Genomic DNA, 20,469 nt, shown 5'->3' with positions numbered 1-20,469 from the left:
AAAGGGAGATGATCAACTCATTTCAGTTCTCCATGTCTACTACCATCAATCCTCCTCTGAATCTTTGACAGATGACAAGGGAGAATTGTTACCTTCAAGTGCTTATGAGCTTCCTTGGAGGCAACTCATTAGCACTGGTAAAAAACAGAATGCTGAATTTTAGGGCTGATCCAGCACATTCATTGAAACTGAAACAGTTTCAAGAGAGAACTTAGTGCTAAAGATAGGCAATTCAAGCTGATATTAATTGATGTTTTCAAAGAAAGCCAAGACCCATTTGCAGTAAATACTATCTGGGTGGAAAGCAACACCCAGATCAGTGAGAATCCAAGGTACAAGCCTCCTACCAGCGTTTCTATGACAATCTGTAAACCACCACCTTTTTCTTGCTCCCAGCACTTGCCTTCTGCCTCCTGGATCTCCTTATGTTACTGGATATAAATATGGAAGTCTATAATCTAAAACAATTCAGTCAAAATGAAGAAACTGCAACAGCCTCAACAATGGAAACACAGAAACCAATTAGAATTATTGAGGAACAGAGGATCAGTGGGGACAAGTAAGGAGCCAGGTTGCCATTGAGCTTAGACAACCTTCTCCATCTTGGCAGATGCGCTAGCATCATGGCTGGGAAACGATGGGAGAAAGAGGTATTGCTAGATGGGTAGTGTACTACAGATTATAAAAAGAAGGTCTAGGGAAACCAGGAGTTAATTTGGTTCTTCCCTTGTTTTATTTGGGCAATAAAAAAGGCTGCAGCTCTAACAGAATGGAAGGATTTATTTCCCTGGCTTAACGCACTACCCTGGGAAAGACAGAAACATCCCAGGACTATTTGACTATATTACTAAGCAATGCTGCTTAATGCCTAATGCCTTCAGTTATGCTTGGAGGGGAGGAATTGTTTCAGGCTGTTCTTAACTCTTCACTCATGTCAAGAAACTTCAGTGAGAGTTAGCTGCTGAAGGCAGTAGCAAAAACCACTACCTCTTTGAAAGTTATTTGGCTATTTGTTTCCCTGGGACAACTGTGGTAAACAAGTGTTCCTTCACACATTATTCAACCCTCACATGACTTAGCTTGCTCTGCCAATAACCTGAGATGATGGTAGATGCCGCTTAACTACAGCTTTTATTTCATTCTGCTTGAGTTTACTTTTAGTGAAAAATGCACTAAATTGTGGACCCATCACATATCCCGCACCTCCACCCTGTATTTCATAAAACAGAATAAAACAACAAAATTGTAACTTCAGCAATTTGATTATCATCTGAACTTTCTTAAGAAAAATATATTTGTATGTAAGTTACTTTGCAGATCTTTCACTCAAAATTATCTATGAAATTCCTCACTTCCCTTGTTTTTTATCATTCTTTCTCTTTCGTTCTGCATGGTCTCATTTAGATTAAGCTTCCAGGGACAAGGGGAAATATTTCTTTTTGCTACAGAAGCACTACACGATGTAGGTAGAGTTGTACAGAAAACCACTGGTGATTGTATGATAAAGCACAACATTGGGAAAAAGTAGTTTTGCAGGAAACCTAATTCAAATTAGCACTCAAGATCTACCCTTCCCAATTTTTCTTTCTCATTCTTTTTCAGGCTTAAAGATCTGACGCTAGAGCCTTACGATAACTGTCCAGATGAAAACATGGCAGAGGCACTCTTCTCCTCCAAAGACTGGCTGAGCGTGTTGTTCTGTGCACTGATCAGCTGCCTCTTTCCTTGCCAACGCTCCCGTTTATCTCGGAGCTTGCTTGGGTCATCCTGGTACCGTTGGATTTGGAAGGAGGGGGGACTACCTAAGTCCTTCACAGCCTGTTGCTTGCTTTTGTCAGTGTGGTCCCGGAAGCTCCGGTTAGCCACCAGATTGTTTGGCCGATTTAGACCCAGCTCTGTGGGCCTTTCAGGGTACGTGAAGCTTTGGCTGGTCCGGATCTTGGGATTTTCCAGTCTTTCCTGTACATTTGTATCCTCTTTTACCACCCTATCTTCCAGTTTCAGTCCTGGGGTTGGACTGGGAACCAGGGTACCACCATCCGAAGGAAGAGGATAATTATCAATCCCTGGTGCTCCTTCTTCCTCAACACACTGGGGGAGCCTTTCTGAAGAGGAAACTGCATCTTCCTCTACAGGTTGCTCAAGCTTTTGAGCCTCTTCTTCCTCTTCCATGTCGCAAGGTGGGCTATCTTCCCTGGTCAGGACTTCAGATCCCCCATCAAATGCTAAAGCAACTTGCTTGTTTTGCAACTTGTTGTGCTCCAATCCTCTTTGTCGGCGGTACTCCCGTTTTTTACGGCTGTTCTTTTGAGACAGAAGAGGAGACTGTTTTCCTGCTTGGGCATTTTTATCTCCATCACCTTCTGCTGTCAGTGCAGATGTTTTATCCAACTGCACCTCAAGTTCTACAGTCATCTGGTCTGAGATGGGTTCATTTGGCTGGAACAACTCATTATCTTGCTTTAAAAGTTCCTGTTTTATTTCTTCTCGTTTTTTATCTGCAATCATTTGATGAAACCTAAGGGTTTAAGGGAAAAAAAGTGAGCAATTTACTCAAGAAAGGTTTGTGTGTGTGTGTGTGTGTGTGTGTGCGCGCGCGCACACCTTCGAGTCAGTCTTGACTCCTGGCAGCTGCCTGGACTAGTCCCTGCAGTTTTTTGGCAAGATTTTTGGAAGTGGTTTGCCATTGCCTCCTTTGTAGAGCTGAGAGATGACTGGCCCAAGGTCACCCAGCTGGCTTCATACCTAAGGTGGGACTACAACTCACAATCTCCCAGTTTCTAGACTGGTGCCTTAACCACTAGACCAAACTGGCTCTCTCAAGAAAGTTGCAGAGCCAAAAAAGAAAATGCCAAACTGGATATCCAGCACCCCTTTATTACCATCACTGCCCCCTAACCTCAAATAGAATGAGAAGGCAAAATGTAAAACATACTCTTTGACTCTCTGAAGCATCTGCCTGGGTCTTCTGAAAGCAAAACGTTGGACCTGATGGATCTCTACTTTAATCTAGCAGGATTCTTCATATTTTATCTCTTTAGGTTTAAGAGAGATGTGTACAACCATGCATTGCTCACCTCTTGCGCTGTAGATATCCCCGTACCAGAGCCTGAAGGAGACAAATCCTCTTCTTCTGTTGCTGGTATGGTTTCCTTATCCGGTATCCACGCCATACCGATTGGATATAAATAGCAGCGTTTTCTTTTTCCAGTGCCCTCCGGACACAATAAGAACGCCAGCATGCCTGCAACCAAGAAATATAGAGGAGGAACAGACTTTTATGGGGGGGGGAAAGGTGGCTCACAAAAATGAGGGAAGATGGCCACAGCCACCAGGGCCTGTACCTGCAAAGTAATAGTTGCTTGCCGAGTCCGGAGGAAGCGCCTCCTCTCCAGCACCATTCGCAGCCAGCTTTGGAGGACAATGATCTTCCGGATGACTTCTTTGTGTAGGGTGTCCTGGAGCACCTGTCGTGCGGCTTCCTTCATGAATACCTGGAGGGCAGGAATGACACTTCTCATTACTGAATGTTTTGAAACTAGCCCCTCACATTAATTGCAACCAGGTATTTAAATAAAGAAAGAAATGGGACCAGGGAATTCTAATCATGGGGGAGACAATGAGAGGAGTGCACAGACACTGAATTATTACTGATCAGAGGACAGATTCCTGATCCAAGGCATAGTAAAATTTGATACTGGAAAGCTATAGATAATAGGAATGAAAAAGAAGCAAAAAGGTATTTAGTTCAATTGTATACATTTAGTTATAGAATGATATAAGATCTTAAAGGGTGGTTTCACGGAAAGATACTACAAAGAAAAGTAGTTTACATTTATTACACTAATTTTATCTTGTCCTGGGAGATTTCTACAGTTGTAGATATTGTACAGCTATAGAACAGTTACATCTAACTTTTCTTTCATTATGGACTCAAAGCAATTTCAGTGTTCTATTCCATCATCTTCTCAGGTGCTAGCGAAATCCAAAACATATTGACTTTCCCAACATAACTGTACAATACATCCTCCTTAGTTTGCATTCCAGTGTTTGAAAATTCAGGAGGAAGGAATGGCAATGATCTTGAAGAGAATAAGATACACAGAGAGTGTACTGGTCAATATAAAGAAGGAAAATTCACATAAGATGTTTAGATTTGGCCTCATTCAGGTGGGCATACTGAATGTATTTTGTTTTGGGTTGTTAATTCAAACATACCTTGGTCTTTCCTATTTGATAGCTGTTGGTGTCCAGATTCAGCTTGTTTAACAGAGCATTAATCTCCTCCTTGGAGGCTTTGACGTTTTTGGGCAGCAACACTTGAAATTGATCTATAAAATCCTGGGAAGGTAATGAGTAAACAAAAGCAGATTTAGTTGAGAGCTCATTATCCTACAATGAATTTGAATTTGAACTTACACTATATTAAACTCTAGAAGTCTTGTGTTTTTATGGAAGACCCTTTGGAGTCAAGCTGAAGATTTATTTCTTGCAACAAATGATCAAACCTCCTAGTATGCACTTATATTATAAAATGTGAGCACTGGGTAGTAAATCCTAAATGACTCATACATTTTTTTCCTCCAGCTTCTAGGATATTTTATTATCCCTCTAAATGTGTTATTGTCATTGTCATCATAATCGTCAGAGACCAAAAGAATAATAAAATATACTGTAATCGGACAATACGTAGTTCCAAGATTTAAAACAGTAAAAGAGAAAAGAACTTGCTATTGAGAGTGACTAACTGACAAACCTTAAGCAGTGTCATTAGTAACTATAGCTCAGTTCAAGCTCAACACTTTCTAACTGCAACCTAAATTGAACAGTTTAACAACTTTCATAGAAACAAAAACAAAAACCCATAATCTCAATATACCCCTCCCCACCGCATTTAGTAACAGATCAGGGGGATATTAAATCAGACTGCCAGATAGTATACAAAGGACAATATAGCAAAATATGAACAATTGTTTCAAATGCCTCATCTAGGCTTTGACGCAAGGATATAGGAAGTTATATCTCTGCAAGTCCAGATCAAGGACAACTGGGGTGAGAGGCCACTATAAACCAAATCTGTAACTATACCATTTTTTTCATGAGGAGGCATAACTTATTAGCATGGATTAACTGGGCTAGAGTGTGTCCTTACATGCAAGTGGTGGCATGTATACATGCAGAAGAAACACATGACTAAGGAGCCAAAGCTTTTTGGTGTACTGTGTACTTTGAATACAAACAATCCCAGGGTCAGACTCCAGCATTTCCAGGAACAGGTCTAAAGAAAGAGATCTTTCTTGCTCTTTCCTTTTTCCCTTTTTGAACCCTGAGTCAGGGTAGACAAAATTGGACTATAGGAGGAGGAGGAGGAGGAGGAGGCGGCGGCTGATCTGGTTTAAGGCAGCTTCCTGAGTGACTTCTGATAAATCAGACCTCATATAACTTTTCATCCTTTAAGCTAAAAACTTAATGTATTTGGCTCTTCATGCAACTATTTAAAATATAAAGTGGGAGGGAGGAAGATGGAGAAAGGACGATGGCAAATGATTGTTTTCATGATACTGAGTCATTGCCAGGTGATTCTTCCATAAGGGAAGGAGAGACTATTTCTCAAACACTGCAAGAAGATCAGAGGAATTTTGAAGAGATAGTTTTGATCAGTCAAGTGGCTCTTCCTGGACTAAGGAAAGAAGGGAGATCCAGAGTGCCAAAGTACCTGGAAGTTAAATTTAGCACTGTAGCCTGACTGCCGGATCCTCACTGTTTCCAGCATTCCTGTGTATCTCAACTGCTGAAGTACCAGTCGTTCATCAAAGAGCAGCTCCCTCTGGGAAAAAGAAAAAAAGAAACAGTAGAAGATCAAGAGTAGTTTCTATGCAGCTGGCCTTCCCTATTACAAAACAGAATGTCTGTTCTCAGAAGTGGAGTTACTATTCTCTTGCATTTTTTAAAAGACAAGGAGTATTCTTTATTTGGCTCTAACATTTAGCAAATAAATATTAAACAGATTGAAGAGCTTTAAAATGTTTTGAAGGTGATTCTGAATAAATGGGTGACATACCTTTAAAATACTTTTAATTAATTTTAATTGTTATGTAAATTAGGGAGCAATGCCACATTTCTCCTATACTTCTCTCCAAGGAATGCTCTTTTTAAGATACTGCATCCAATAATGTTTTCTTTTCTTTTTTTCCAAAGATACTGTTAAAAATTTACCCATGCAAATTGATGGAAAGAAAACATTAATTAAAACAGTGATAAAGTTCTTCAGTTAACTGCCAAGCAAAATTAAATACTTTTCTTTCTCAAAATTAATATATTTATTCTAAAATTTATTTTAAAAGAATAAAAAAAAATTATTGATATACATTAAAATCCCCCAGAAAACATCAATTTTGCAAAGTCTTAAAGATCGATACAAAATGCCACATAAGAATGCAAGTGTGAGCTAGTTAGATTGGACAGTTTTTACACTTAAGAATAAAATGTTTATTTTTGTTTTACTTTTATGAAAACTAAACAAATTAATTTAACTGACAACTATGTAGAGGCAACTGACAAAACAAGAAGGTCAGATTTCCTACATGTTATCAGTTTTAAGACAAGACTGTTATGCAAAGAATACTACTGGCAAGACCCAGAACATGAAGGTGTCTACCTACCTTCTCAGAATTGGAGCGGATGCAGCGGATAAAGAAGGGCTCAGCTTTTCCCAAGGTTTCTAGGAGCTTGTTCAAAGAAGTCTGAAATGAGTCACACAATAGGAATATATCAGCCAATCTTAGGAAAAGACCCATATAGGCCACCTATCTTTCCAAGCCTCTTTGTGAAGGCCTTAAAGGAAAGAGGAGATATTAGAAACATGGTTATGTTGCACTACAAAAAATTCTACAACATACTTTGCTTGGCTAAGTAAGGGGTTCAATTCTGTGAACCTGAATCACAAACTAACCAAATGAGCTGGGTTAACACAACATAGTAATCCATCAAACTAACAAAATGAAATCAAATGAAATGAACATTAAAATTCATCACGTTTAGTGTGCTGTGCAAATGCTGATAGTTAGGCAAGTGATACAGATTCAGCCAATGCTTCAAGCAGTCACCCTTAAGATACTACACTGGACAAAAACAGCAGAACAAACTGGCAACTGAAGATGCTAACCAATATACCAACACACTTTGGCCCAATACCTGAGGAAAAAGCCAGGCCTTAAGAACAGATAACAACACCAACAGATAATAAGATCCCAAGTCAGAAAGTTGATCTGAAAGTGATGCCATGGCCAGAACAAAACCACAAGAAGTCTGAACACTACTGATACCAGTTTTGAATGTGAAATTCCCTGTTTCATTAGGAATACATTGGATATATTATACACTTTCTCATACACTGAATATAGTGTATGAGAAACACGAAGGAAAACCTAAAATTATCAAAATGAAGATAAAGCATGTCAAACTGGATGTCTAAGGAATAAGTAAACTTATACAGACTGAAAAACAGACTTTAAATCATCTCATATTATTATATATATATATATATATATATATATATATATATATATGAATATGAGATGATTTAAAGTACATTATTCACAAAGTACATATCAAAGCATGTGCTTTTGCCAAAATAATTTTTTATTGCCATCACCTTGCTGCAAGACTCTAAACATGGATATCAGCAGATTAATACTGAAATCAGATGGACTACGAAACAGAAGATAGAGAAATGCAACTGAGCCAATCAGGACATTTCCAGACACAAGTGGTGGAACAAATAATTTATTATTTATGTTAAATGTATGGATTATATTTAGAAAATTAAAGAGAGCAGGTTGCCAACAAAATATGGCCAGAAAACAAATGGACAAAATTAAAATAATGAAAGGAACAGATTCAGTATATTTAACTTATGGAATCTGAGGAGTTATAAGAATGAAGAAACATTGTGAAAACCAAAGCAGAAAAAAAAATCCAATTACTTCAAGGTGGAAAAGATCCAAGTGGCTTTCTGAGCAAATTATGACGGTAGCCATGGAAAGAGAGAGAAAGAAAGTCTTGGGCACCAAGAAAGTTGTATGATGATTCAACATGCTGTCCAGTATTAAGCAAGAAAGGACAAAAAAAGATATCCTCATCAAGTATACAAAAAATAGAGGAACAAGAAAAAGAAAGTGAAAAACACTTTTTAACAAGAGAAAATAATAGGAAAATTTACGCTTAAGGTACAAGTATTCAGCCTTAGCAGGTGGCAGTAGGTTTTGTGTTGCTCCTGGTTAGTATCTGGATGGGAGACTCCCAGGGAGTACAGAAGACTATTGACCTAGACTGGACAGCTGAAAACCATGCAAAAAGAAGGCAGTGGCAAACCACTTCCATACTGTTGCTGAGAAAACTGCATGGACATGCCTGTGAAATCATCAGAAGTAACGCCAGACTTGAAGGAGACTTAGTTTTTACTTTAAGCAATACTCAAGAGCAATTGCAGAAAAAATCTAAAGTCTTTATAAATGAATTATATAGAACGACATACACATTTGCAAAGACACAATATATTCAGAAACTGTTCCCACTAGAAAATGATGTACCAGAGACAGTAAACCAGGTATCATACAGGAAAACACATATTTGAAATACCCCTAGAACTATTAAAGATGCAGAAGAGTCTGTGAATGTCTGGGTGCGGTGAAACAAGCTCTGAATAAATCCTAGCAAGACAGAATTGCTGTTCCTCAGCTGAAGAAACAGCTAAGAAATTCAATAACACTGGTCCCACTAGTTACCCTGGATGGGAACATGCTCTTCCTGAAGAAGTGATTTGTGACTGGGGGGTTTTCCTGGACTTTCAGCTTCTACTAAAGCAGGTGAAAATTTTGGTCAGGGGAGCCTTTACCCAGCTTTGGCTAATTTGCCAGCTATGACTCTACTTGGACTGGAAAGTCTTGGTGATAGTAACTTACACCTTGATCACCACTCAGTTGGATAACTGTAACATTCTGGGAGGGTGCATGTGTGTGTGTGTGCTATTGGAGTCAACCTGGAACTACAGCTGCTGCAGAATATGGCACCTAGATTATTGGTAGGAGTACCCTGCCAGTGCAGAATATCACCAATCCTTAAATTGCCGCACTGCTTACTAGTATGCTTTCAGGCTCAAATCAAAGTGTTGATTATTAAAGCCCTGTATGACATAGCACTGGGATATATTAGGCAATGACTTGTTAAAATAGAATCTGCTTATAGGTCCTGAACATCTAGCGAGGGCCTGTTGAGAGTCATCCTCCTTGTGAGGTTCATGGGGCCACACATGTTCATGGACAGGCCTTCTCAGAGGTGGCCCCCATCCTTTGGAATATCCACCCCTAGGGATACAGACAAACAAGCAAAAGCCATTCAGTTTGACCGTGGTTTTGTTTAAGTGTTCTATTTTATTTATTTGGCTTCATATTGTACATTTTATTCCATTGTTACCACCCAGAGTCCATTAAGATGGCGTAGAACTTTAACATAGAAAAGATAAAGTTGAAAGACTACCAAGTAAAACTAGAGGTCAATAGAGCCTTGAATCCCTGAACATAACCTTCACCTCTAAAATCTCACCATCCCTTTGGCTGAAGAGGAAAAATCTTGAAAGAATCATCCTTGTGATCTGAAAAACAATTGTACTACTCTGTGGGCTCCTGACCAGTGTGTTTCCCATACTGCTTAATCATCATGGTGGAACAGAAGGCCACTGTTTCTCACATGAATGAGGTCCAAGAGAAGATGAACAGATTTAGGATCAGGAATCTGTTACCATTCCCAGTTCAATTGATTCATTCTCCTTACAGAAGAAAACATGACACTTATCGCCATGGGTTTTGGCACTTGATGACATCTGTACAAAGAGAGCTTGTTTCTGCGTTGCTTGAAATGCAGAGCTAACAGAAATGAAAGAAAGTACACGAGAAGGGAAAAGGTGACCATAAAAGAAAATAACAGAAGACCTCATTAGCATTCCCTGAAAAAAGTGACGCGAATATATACTATTGCTGCAACAATGAAGAGAAACTGAGAAGATATACACCATGTCCCCCCACTGCTTATGTCATGAAGTGAGCTTCCTGCACAAACATGTATAACCCCAGACGTTTTGTATTTTAACCTGAACAGATCCCAACCCTGTGTGTGTGATTATGGAAAACATTTAACATAAGGGGGGCACCTATGATGATTCTCTACTATATGCCCTCTTACCTGGAACTGAGCACTGATGCTAGGTGGCTTCTTCTTCTTATGCAAATGCAGGAGTGATTTTGTGGTTCGGTCATGCAATGTCATGCTCATGATGAGTTTCAAAGACTTTGAGTCCAGCAAATTCTGCAGCCAAGGAATATGCCACTGTTACAATCACAATTCCATGAAGACAGGCCCAATAATTCCAGCACTGAAACCAACCATTTAGTGGGATGGGTGTGTTAAACTGTGCTTCATTTATTCTCTTACTTTGTTACCACCCATAGAAATGGTGACACACAGGAAATTATGGAGGAGAGTCAAGCACTAAGTGCTCCAACAGCTTATGGCCTTCGTCAGTGCCCCTTCTTCTGGTTACATGAATATTTTTCATCCTTCTAATAACTAGGAATTTCACTATATATGAAAACAGAGACTCTCATGTGTCTGAGGTCTGCTCAGCAATGTCCAGAGTACAGATACACACAATGCATGTCAAGTTAGTGTATATTATACTGTTGCATATTTTTGAGCAGAATTCACAGTGTGCACATACTTAGCAGGATATAAAAACGCTGACACAAAAATGTCCACCCTCCTTCCCCCCACCTCACATATTTGAATCCTAAAACACACTGAAGCTCACCTTTGGGATGATCTGCTTTTGTTTAATACCTCTGCTCTTCCTGTTAAAATATTAGAAATTATTGGAGTGGTAAAATATGATCAACTTTGTAATTCGGTTAGTTCAGCAAAGCCACATCTTGCAAATTAAACCAAGCAAAGCAGACAAGAACAAAATGATGGCTAAGCAGTTCTAAAGAGATGGTGGAACTGAGCTATGATGGGAATACTGACGTGAGACATAAAATGCTTCAGTTAAGTTAATTCTACACTGCCAACTCCTGCGATTTTGTCAAGAACTGAGGGTGGGGTGAGGGTGGTGAGTCAGCCTTAAAAAAAACCATGAACTAGCTTATCCTGTGACAGAACAGGGCTCTGTATTCTTCCATGAATCTACAGGAAGAACATTTTAAAAAAGATATTCTTCAAAACAACTGCTCCTGCCAAATAACCTATGATTTCAACAAAAGTTGACACTTATACTTAAAAGCAGTAAACAAAATAGGAGCTATAGAGATGCATTATCTTCTGTTTAAACGGACCTCGCTAGTCTCCCATATGGATATGCTTCCAAGGATACCATTTAGATAATTTTATATTTAAAAACTATTGCAAGAGGCTTTAGATAGCAGTTTTCCATGCTGAAGCTCCCGGGTTCAAGCCCTGGTATTCTAGTTGAAAACAATCTGTCTTCCTAAAACCTGGGCAAACTACTGATAGTCAAAGGAGGCAATACTAGACTAGTAGATTAACAGTCTGACTCAGAACAAGGCAGCTTCGTATTTTCCTGTGTCCACAAACCCAGACGGCATTTGGTGAAAGCATCCACCATTAGGCTAATGTGAAGCTGTATTTTGGGAACTACAGAAAAAATAGCAGTTCTAACTGCCTCTTGCCATGGGACTGAAGAACTAAAAGAAATAATAGGGATGCCTTTAGCAAAAGGATTAAGGCTGTCTCTGGGTGTGAGATGTTCTGTTCCTTATAAACTGCCTTGAAAATTAGTTGATTAAGAGGGTTATAAACTTTCAAATAAAAATATGGTGTGAAAAAATGACAGGAATTTCCTAAGTTGTGGTAGGAAATTTCTTTCCTTCTTCGAATCACAATGCAAAGAGGCCTCCTGTTTCCAAACTCTCCTCTGCCTGTATTACAGGTAGCCCTTGTTTAGCAACTGACTCATTTAGCAACCATTCAGAGTTATGACAGTGATGAAAAAGTAACTTTGTGACCAATCCTCGCATTTACGACCTCTGCAGGTCTGTAAAGCAAAGGAAAGCTGAAGTAAGATTGTAAGCACAATTGCGGTTTCACTGAGCGACTGCTGCACTTAACGACCTAGTTACCAGTCCCAAATGTGGTTGCTAAACAAGGACTATAGGGCTCAGAAGGATAATAAGGTTTTCACTTGCATATATCCAGAATCTGAAGCAGGAAAAAAACCGAATGCTCATCTGCAACCCAGAAGAGATTTCTTTTTTCCTTTTTCTGAAACATGATTGAAGAATCTATCTATACTTCTGGGGCTGTCCATGTTGGAGATCTTTGGGAAATGGGGGGGGGGGAGGAATTGACTTACTCAAATTAGTAAGTCAAGACTTGCCTGCCTCTGAATACATAGCACTTGCTGAAAACCAGAATACAAAGCTTTATGTGTACCAACCGAGAAATCCACCACAGCATTTCTGCATTTCCTGTACATGAAATAAACCCAAATTCTGCAAGACTGAGAGAAGAGAACCCTCAGTAATTTCCATAAAATACAAGCTTAAGATTTGCATGTTTGCTTATGCACTCTGCACCGTACCACCCTGCAAAGCTAGAAAAACTGAGTTCCCCCCACCGCCACATATTTTTTCCACAAACTCACAGGAAATGCCAACGGGGTTGCTGGTACCGGCTGACTGACTGCAGGAGTCTGCGAGGATCTTCACCCTGCCACGGCAATCCCTTTATACTCCTAACTATTTGTTCATGCAAGTCCCTAAGACATGATGGACACACACCCAAAACAAGGTAGACAGGACATATGAACACACATAAGAGAGAGGTGTGAAAGAGAAGCACCAGGAATTAAACAAAGGAGTCTCTATCCCACTATTGTCTCATGTGCTCTGAAAATGTCAGAAAGGAGGTTTTCCCCTGAGCTGACCTTGTCTCAAACATGTTCATCTTGGATATAAAATAGGGATGAGTACCCTTAATTTGTAGGTTTGGAATATATGATAGAATATGGCAAAGACTGCTATTTTGGAGATGTCTCCTAAGCTATTCATATTTTGGATTGTGGGAGAAGATTTTATCAGTTTCAAAGAACTATTCATAAGGATGTATTTTGTATCAGACACTATGCCAAATAAGGATGGGTGTCAGCCTTCAGATAACAAAATAATTTGGTGATTTATTTATTCATTTGGTATGGTATTTTCAGACATGTTTTATGACTCAGTGGTTAAAAGGTGCATGGGTTCCCCACAAATAAAAGTACACCCCACAGACAAAAGTACACTCCCTGATTGAACTATGAATATTGAAACTAGTTTTCCAGATAAACTGTTCTGTAGCAGAAAAAAAATCTTAATTCGGGTTTCTAGTTTTCAAATGCATGTATTCTCTGAGTAAGATTGCACACAAATTGCAAATGAACTCTGCTCCATGTTTAGTTCCTATAGACAGCCTGGAAAGTTCCCCAATAAAAGAGTGGTTATCATCAGCCTTCCAATCATGCAGCATGCTTGTGGACAGCCTTATTCAACACAAAAACTTACCTTTGCCACTCTCCAGAGAGGCACAAATTAAAAAGAAAGAAAGAAAACCAAGAAAGGAAGCCAAGAAAAAAAGAAAGAGAAAAAAGGTGACAGAAGTATAAAAGGTCATTCCTGGGCAGAGGAACAGTTCTCATTCTTCTGAAACACACTGATGTTCAACTGGCTTTCCATTTTTTTATAAGTTGCCCCATTCCTCTACATATTTTAAATTTAAAGTACAGTTACAGCATTCTACTTCAACATTAAAAAAGGGAAACAATCCATTATATCTGTAGTATTTTGAGTTGCCTGAGAATACCCCAACTGTGAGTTTCAGTGACTTCTGGAATGAAGTTGCAGGAGAAGACAGTGACTTTTTATCCCTGGTTTTCTGCACCTGTCACTCTCAGAAGGTCTGTCTGCCCAGGATCATGCTTCCCTTGCCAGCAATGGCAAGTTCCTCCACCTTTACCCACTTACTTCTTGCTTTCATATGAAGCAATGATGTCTTCAAAAGCGTTTATATCAAAATCCTCAGAGTAATCAAATGAGAAATCAAGCACTGAATAGCTGCAAAAAGGGGAACATGCAACGATGCTCAATAAACAAAGTAATAAAGCAGGCAGAACGGCAAAGCATTAGGGTAAGTTGGTCAGACGTGCCCCCACCCACTCAGTCTTATCTTCTGCACTTATACACCTTCCCCAAGGCAAACAACAGCAAGCAACTGTGTTTTGGTATGCCAGAGAACTGACTGAACATCATCAGGAAACCCACAGCATGCCAAAAGGAAATAAAGGAATCAGGAAGAATCAATTACGTTATCTTGTATTTCTAGTATTTGGTATGTTACTCACTGCAAACTTTAACTGATGAACTGATATATTTTTTAAAAATAGGGTAAAAAGATATCCCTTAAAATTGCCCATGGGTATATCTCAGCTAGCATTATCTACAATCTAAAGAGTGTTATTTATTCAAATAACACATCCACACCCAAACACACACACCCACACAAACACACACACACATATTTATCAATTTAAAACTCATCTCATTTTAATTAACTATTTTAAATGGTCATAATGCTAAGCTGCATGAAAGTTCTAGTCCATTCATTTGTTTTATAGAATGTATTTTTATTGGTCAATGACCGAAACAAAGTTTTCTTTTTCTTCTTCTTCTTCTAGTCCACTAACTATCTAAAGTATACGACACTTCAATTAGGAAAAGCTGTGCGTATGCATTTGACGTGTTTGTACAGGCCTCCAACTCTAAACAGAATTAAAAGGGAAGCCTGTCAATTCAAATGTGGGCTCTTTAAAAAGCATGGTGCCAACCTAGAAACCTAGTGCCTCTCCAAGTAGCTGAAATTATGGTACTCAAACTGTAAGGATGTCCAGAGCGGTTAGAATCCATTTACTTTAGCCAACGTAGTCACAAAAGTTTAGAATATTAATTGGAGTGGTGATATGAGCAGGGATGGGGTCTGTGGATTTCACTCAGACCCTCCTTCCACCAAAATTCAAGCACTGGTGGGAAAGAAAACTTAAGAATGTAAAAATAGCTCTGCACTATCAAGCAACGGACATCTTGGTCTAACATTTTGTTTCTCTCCTGCTTTGTTTGCCTGCAACTGGTATTTGGCAGCTCCAACCTGGAGGTGCCATGAGTGTGCAAGACAATCAGACTTGATAGACCTGTCCTCCATGAATCTGTCCAACCCTTTTAAGTCATCCAAGTCAGCACTACCACTAGGCCTTACGGTAATTAATTCCATAGGTTACTAATGCATTATGTGAAGACGTAATTTCTTGTGTCTGTTCTAAATCTCCTTCCAGTCTGCTTTAACACCCTCTAGTCCTATTGTTCTGAGAGGAAGAAAAGTTTTTCCTCGTCCATTTTCTCCTTGCCATGCATGATTTTATATACCATGGTCAGGTTCCTCCTCACCTGCCTTTTTCTGGGAGTTAGAATTCCAAACATTCTAGTCTTTTTTTCAGATTTTTGACCCCCCAATCATTTTGATAACTCTTTACCTTGCAATTTTTTCATTATTACATCCTTCTTCAAGTACAGCACTAGTATTCAAGATGGAGATACCACATATTTGTAAAGGGAACTTACAATGTTGCTTGAAAATAAATTTCCTAAGGAACCTAGCATGGCATTTGTCTTTTTCACAGCTATTGTACATTAAGAGAAAAAAACACATGTGAATTCAAAGTCTTTATTGTATAATAAAGTGGAATTAATTTCTCTCTTTAAACTGCAGAGGCCAACTTTGTAGGATCCAGGAATATGTAAATAAGAAGCCTTCGAAGTGGAAAGGAAAGAAGCCAATACTTGATCAAGAAGTACCAGTGGCAAAGATGCCAAGTTAGTTTGACAATGCACTGAGTGCCTCATTATGCTGAGTCCCTCAATAAGAGCGCTTCAGTCCCTTGTGAGAAGCAGAGAATCTTTATCATTCATCATCTCCTCTTCACATGTTTTTTCCAGAATGATTGCAAATTTATTTATAGTTCTGTATAAGTAAAAACAAACAACTAGATCAGTGTTTCTCAATCTTGACAACTTTAAGATGTGTGGACTTCAACTCCCAGAATTCCCCAGCCAGCCATGCTGGGGAATTCTGGGAGTTGAAGTCCACACATCTTAAAGTTGTCAAGGTTGAGAAACACTGATCTAGGGGCTACTGTAGTAAAACAAAAAACAGATCAGGAAGCAGTGTAGTGCAAGGCATCTTTCTTTGTCAGAAGGAACCAGGACAAGGATAGACATGTAACAGTAATAATAAAACTCAATTAAATGTGCTTCTTACCGATAAACTCTCTCAGTCGGAGTGTTGCTCTGCTGCAGTTCCCCAAGAGGAATCCTGGGTCCATGGCGTACTACCCCTAGGGGAAAAAGGGGAAAAAATCTACATTGGCATGAACAGCCAGCCTAACCTTCATACCTTTTGCCAGTCACTAAGAATAAGTTACTTTTTTAACAAATGTGATTCTTTGAGTGGCCATCTTGAATTAGTTCCTGCATGTGTTCAAAGCTAATTCAGAATCTTTTAGAGCTTAAGAGACTGGCCCCAGTCTTACCACATACTAAAAACGTAATAGCTCCCACTCATCCCGCAATTCCTGTGACTGATTCAGCAGACCATGAAACCAAAAACCAGCAAGATAATGAAGTGGAGAGGGAATAATGTGAATACTCGTAGTTATACGAGTTAGTTATATGTAAGCAAGCAGCTTTTTTTTTATAATGGCCTCACAATGTGGTTTGCACATTTATATGTTGCTTTTTTAAAAGAAGCTCAACACAGAATACCTAGTTCTCCCTCCCCCCATTTTTCCCCACAACTACCACCCAGTGGGATAGGTTGGGCTCAGGGAAAGAGTGATGTCAGATGCATAATCACGATGCAATGGATTATAGGACTGCTTTGCCAAAGGGTAGAAATGGAAGCAGTAACAGACTTCATTTATTTGGGCTCCAAGATCACCGCAGACAGAGACTTGAAATTAAAAGATGCTTGCTCCTTGGGAGGAAAGCTATGGCAAATCTAGATAGCATATTAAAAAGCAGAGACGTCACCTTGCCGACAAAGATCCACATAGTCAAAGCTATGGTTTTTCCTGTAGTAATGTATGGCTGTGAGAGCTGGACCATAAAGAAGGCTGAGCGCCGAAGAATTGATGTCTTTGAACTGTGGTGCTGGAGAAGACTCTGGACTTCTAGGAGGTCAAACCAGTCAATCTTAAAGGAAATCAACCCTGACTGCTCATTGGAAGGATTGATAATGAAGCTCAACCTCAGATACTTTGGTCACCTAATGCGAAGAGAGGACTCCTTGGAAAAGACCCTGATGCTGGGAAAGATTGAAGGCAAAAGGAGAAGAGGACGGCAGAGGATGAGATGGTTAGATAGCATCACTGAAGCAATGAGCATGAAACTGAGCAAACTCAGGGAGGCAGTGAAGGTCAGGAAGGCCTGGTGCGATATGGTTCACGGGGTCATGAAGTGTCATACACAACTTAATGACTGAACAACAACAACAACAAGCATCCCCGTTGCCCAAAAGTCCATCTTGAAATGCTTACCAAAACTGAAAGTCTACATTGCAGCCCATCATAATTGCTTCAAGGGCACATGCTTCAGAAAAAAAGTAAAATTAGTCATTGCCCCAACAGAATACCATCTAATAGACAATGGCTGCTTTGTAGTTTATAACAAAGCCTCACAGTTGCAGTGGTCCATTTTGAATACTGTGGAAGGTAATTTAATTTTTTTGCATGTACCATCAAATATAGGAAGAGATAAGGATCATTTTAGAATGGAGCCACTTAGTGCAATTGAAGGATGCCACCAATATGTACTTGGAAAGAAAGGAAAAGACAAGTTGCCCTATTAGAGAGTTAAGTGGGGAAATTCTCTTGAGGGTCTCACAGTGGACCAGTAAGGTGGTCTTCCATGAAAGTAACTGGTCAGAATAGATAGCCTTTGACTCCACTGAATGCTTCTTCAACTCTTTTAGGACTAACAATAACTTTTATATTAATAACAGATATAGAAGGGACAGAAAAAATGCAGTAAACCTGTAAAACTTTTAACTAAAGAATGTGAAAAATGGAGACATCTCCAATGGGACAATGATAGGGCTAAAAAAAAAAGCAGGAAGGTGGATATGGAGCAAAGAAAAAGACCAAATGTGGTCATTTAAATGTAACAAAAAAGCTAGGACATTACAAGGGTGCAGATCCTCACAATGTTGAACTAGCGAGAAATGAGAATAAAAGAGCAACAAGTGCAACTCTTTATCTTACAAAGCACTGTGGTGACGCCATGAGTTATTCACCATATGCTGTTATGCTCTTTGGGGAAAGAAATGTGCTCTGTGATAGGCTGCCATTGAGAATCTAACTTCCCTGCCCCCAGTGTGAATTAAGAGAACAAAAGAAGATAAGTGGGAGACTTGGGATGGTAGGAAAGAGGTACACTGGAGGTTTAATCTGATCATGATGCTCTAAGGATAAGGAATGACAAGACTGTCTCAATGAAGGGTCCAGGATTTCAACCCCCAAAATTGAATCTTTAGCAGTCTCTTCTCTTACTTATGAGTTTTATGTGTTTTAGATGTATTTATAGTTTTAATGTTTTTTGCAAGTCGCCCAGAGTCCCCTATTGTGGGGGAGATAGGCGGCGGAAAAATCCAATATAAATAAATAAATAAATAAATAAATAAATAAATAAATTTGCGGTCTCAAGAACTCAAGGAGTTCAGGAGAGGAGATATGTGGCAATTGCCCTCAAAGAGAACCTGCCTTTTTATGAAATAGGTTCTCACTGACCACTGGTTGCAGGTTGAGGCATCCATAAATAACTGTGTGTCCATAACTTGACCCTCTGTATCCTCTAAATTACATGCTGTTGGAGCAGAAGCAGAGCAGGAGTTCCTCAAGTCACATAACTGCAATTGAGCAATTGAGATTTGCAAATTAACTTGCAAATTTGTCAAAGCATCACCTTGTCCTTCAGGGTTTTCCCTAAAGGAGCATTCACAAGTACAAAGAACTGTTCTTTTATCCTTGCTTAATAAAAGCTTTGCAGTGAGGGCAGGACTCTACCCATCTAGACTTCTCTTAAGCACAACAAGCAAAAGATATGCCCATCTGATGGAGGAGCTTTTTCACTCAGTTTTGGTATTTGTGGAACTGGCCTATCAAGGCCATTTGCTCATCATGAGGTTAAATAAATGAAAAGAACCCAAGGAGTGGGGAAAAAAACCCAAATTACAATGTAAAAAAGAAAACAAACAAAGAAACCTCAACAGGAGACAGGCAAGAAAATGAACAATAAAAGGATGAAAATGAATTTGAGCAAAGCCCAGAAAAATCACTCTGGAAAAAAAAACATCAGCGAACTACTATCACAGTGGTTTAAATGAATTGAGGGATCATCAGGAGCCACATCCACAGATGCAATGAAAACAGGAGGCAGGGCCTAAGCTCTGGAAGTTTCCAAATGAACCCAGCACAGTATCCATATGTGTGAATCTTTGGATAATTATTTGTTCAGAGAGACTCTTAAACAGTGACAAGAGGTATGAAGGAGAACATTTATAATTACTTTAAACTTGATTATTTATTTCCTTTTTAAAATCAAAATTGACCCCTAGTTGGCTTTCAATAATCAGAAATACAAATTTAAAATATAATAGACAACTTCAGTACTTTAGATAAAGTAGATAAACTACTAGATAAAATATCACATGTTTAAAACAATTTTATGAGCAGATTGTGTGAAACTTGGGAAGCCACCTTATTTCAGGTTCAACTATTTTATATTCATCCTAGTATTGCTTCCAACTTTTCAGACAATCAAGCAGTGAAGTTCTGTCATCATCTGCTATCTAAGTTTTTTTTAACTGGAGTTGCTGGGGAATGAATCTGTAATACATTACCTGAAGACCAAGTCTTCCACTACTAAAATACAGTTGTCAAGATTACTTCTTCTGCACTCATGCTTACCTGCTGTTTTCTGAGCTCTTTGGCGACCAGCTTCTGCAAAAACAGCCATGGCTTGGATTGCTGCACGGAGGGTAGCCCACCGGAAAACAGCCACTGGATCCATTCCAATCAGCTCACGAACATAAGCACTGTCACTGCTCCGCAGCAAGGCAACAATATCTGGCCGCATATAATCCATGTTCTTCTCACGGAAATCCTACAAGGCAGGAGGGCCACAAAAGCCAAGGCATATAGTAAAGGTTATGCTCAAGGGATAGAGGTCAGCTGGATTTAACCACAACTCTGCATGTCTCCCTTCCCTTCTTCTTCACCCTGCTGAAGCTTGAGGATTTCAAGACCTGCTTGGCAGTAGG

At 39.3% G+C, this 20,469-nt stretch overlaps 1 protein-coding gene across 13 annotated transcripts in view; it reads right to left on the bottom strand.

The window, feature by feature from the left end:
- The window catches only part of MYO9B (myosin IXB), a 74,038-nt gene that overhangs the window by 20,390 nt on the left and 33,179 nt on the right, over positions 1–20,469 (bottom strand). For 6 of the 13 annotated variants that reach the window (XM_025169334.2, XM_088149559.1, XM_088149558.1 and 3 more), the window contains exons 13-24: positions 20,117–20,312; positions 16,414–16,489; positions 14,070–14,159; positions 12,713–12,826; positions 10,865–10,904; positions 10,240–10,362; positions 6,663–6,743; positions 5,717–5,827; positions 4,219–4,341; positions 3,345–3,494; positions 3,078–3,244; positions 1,631–2,518 (exon numbers count right to left, since the gene is read on the bottom strand). In XM_025169334.2, coding sequence (XP_025025102.1) covers positions 1,631–2,518; positions 3,078–3,244; positions 3,345–3,494; positions 4,219–4,341; positions 5,717–5,827; positions 6,663–6,743; positions 10,240–10,362; positions 10,865–10,904; positions 12,713–12,826; positions 14,070–14,159; positions 16,414–16,489; positions 20,117–20,312 — 2,159 coding nt within the window. The remainder of the gene's footprint in view (positions 1–1,630; positions 2,519–3,077; positions 3,245–3,344; positions 3,495–4,218; positions 4,342–5,716; positions 5,828–6,662; positions 6,744–10,239; positions 10,363–10,864; positions 10,905–12,712; positions 12,827–14,069; positions 14,160–16,413; positions 16,490–20,116; positions 20,313–20,469) is intronic. The other 7 variants (XM_025169335.2, XM_088149561.1, XM_025169339.2 and 4 more) reach the window with 3 other exon arrangements.

The sequence above is a fragment of the Python bivittatus genome, unplaced genomic scaffold (genome assembly GCF_059951505.1).
Source record: "Python bivittatus isolate LINGU-HERP-01145 unplaced genomic scaffold, Pbiv_v1 ctg000580_np1212, whole genome shotgun sequence".
NCBI classification, from domain to species: domain Eukaryota; kingdom Metazoa; phylum Chordata; class Lepidosauria; order Squamata; family Pythonidae; genus Python; species Python bivittatus.
This window is presented reverse-complemented; position numbering and strand designations above follow the sequence as displayed.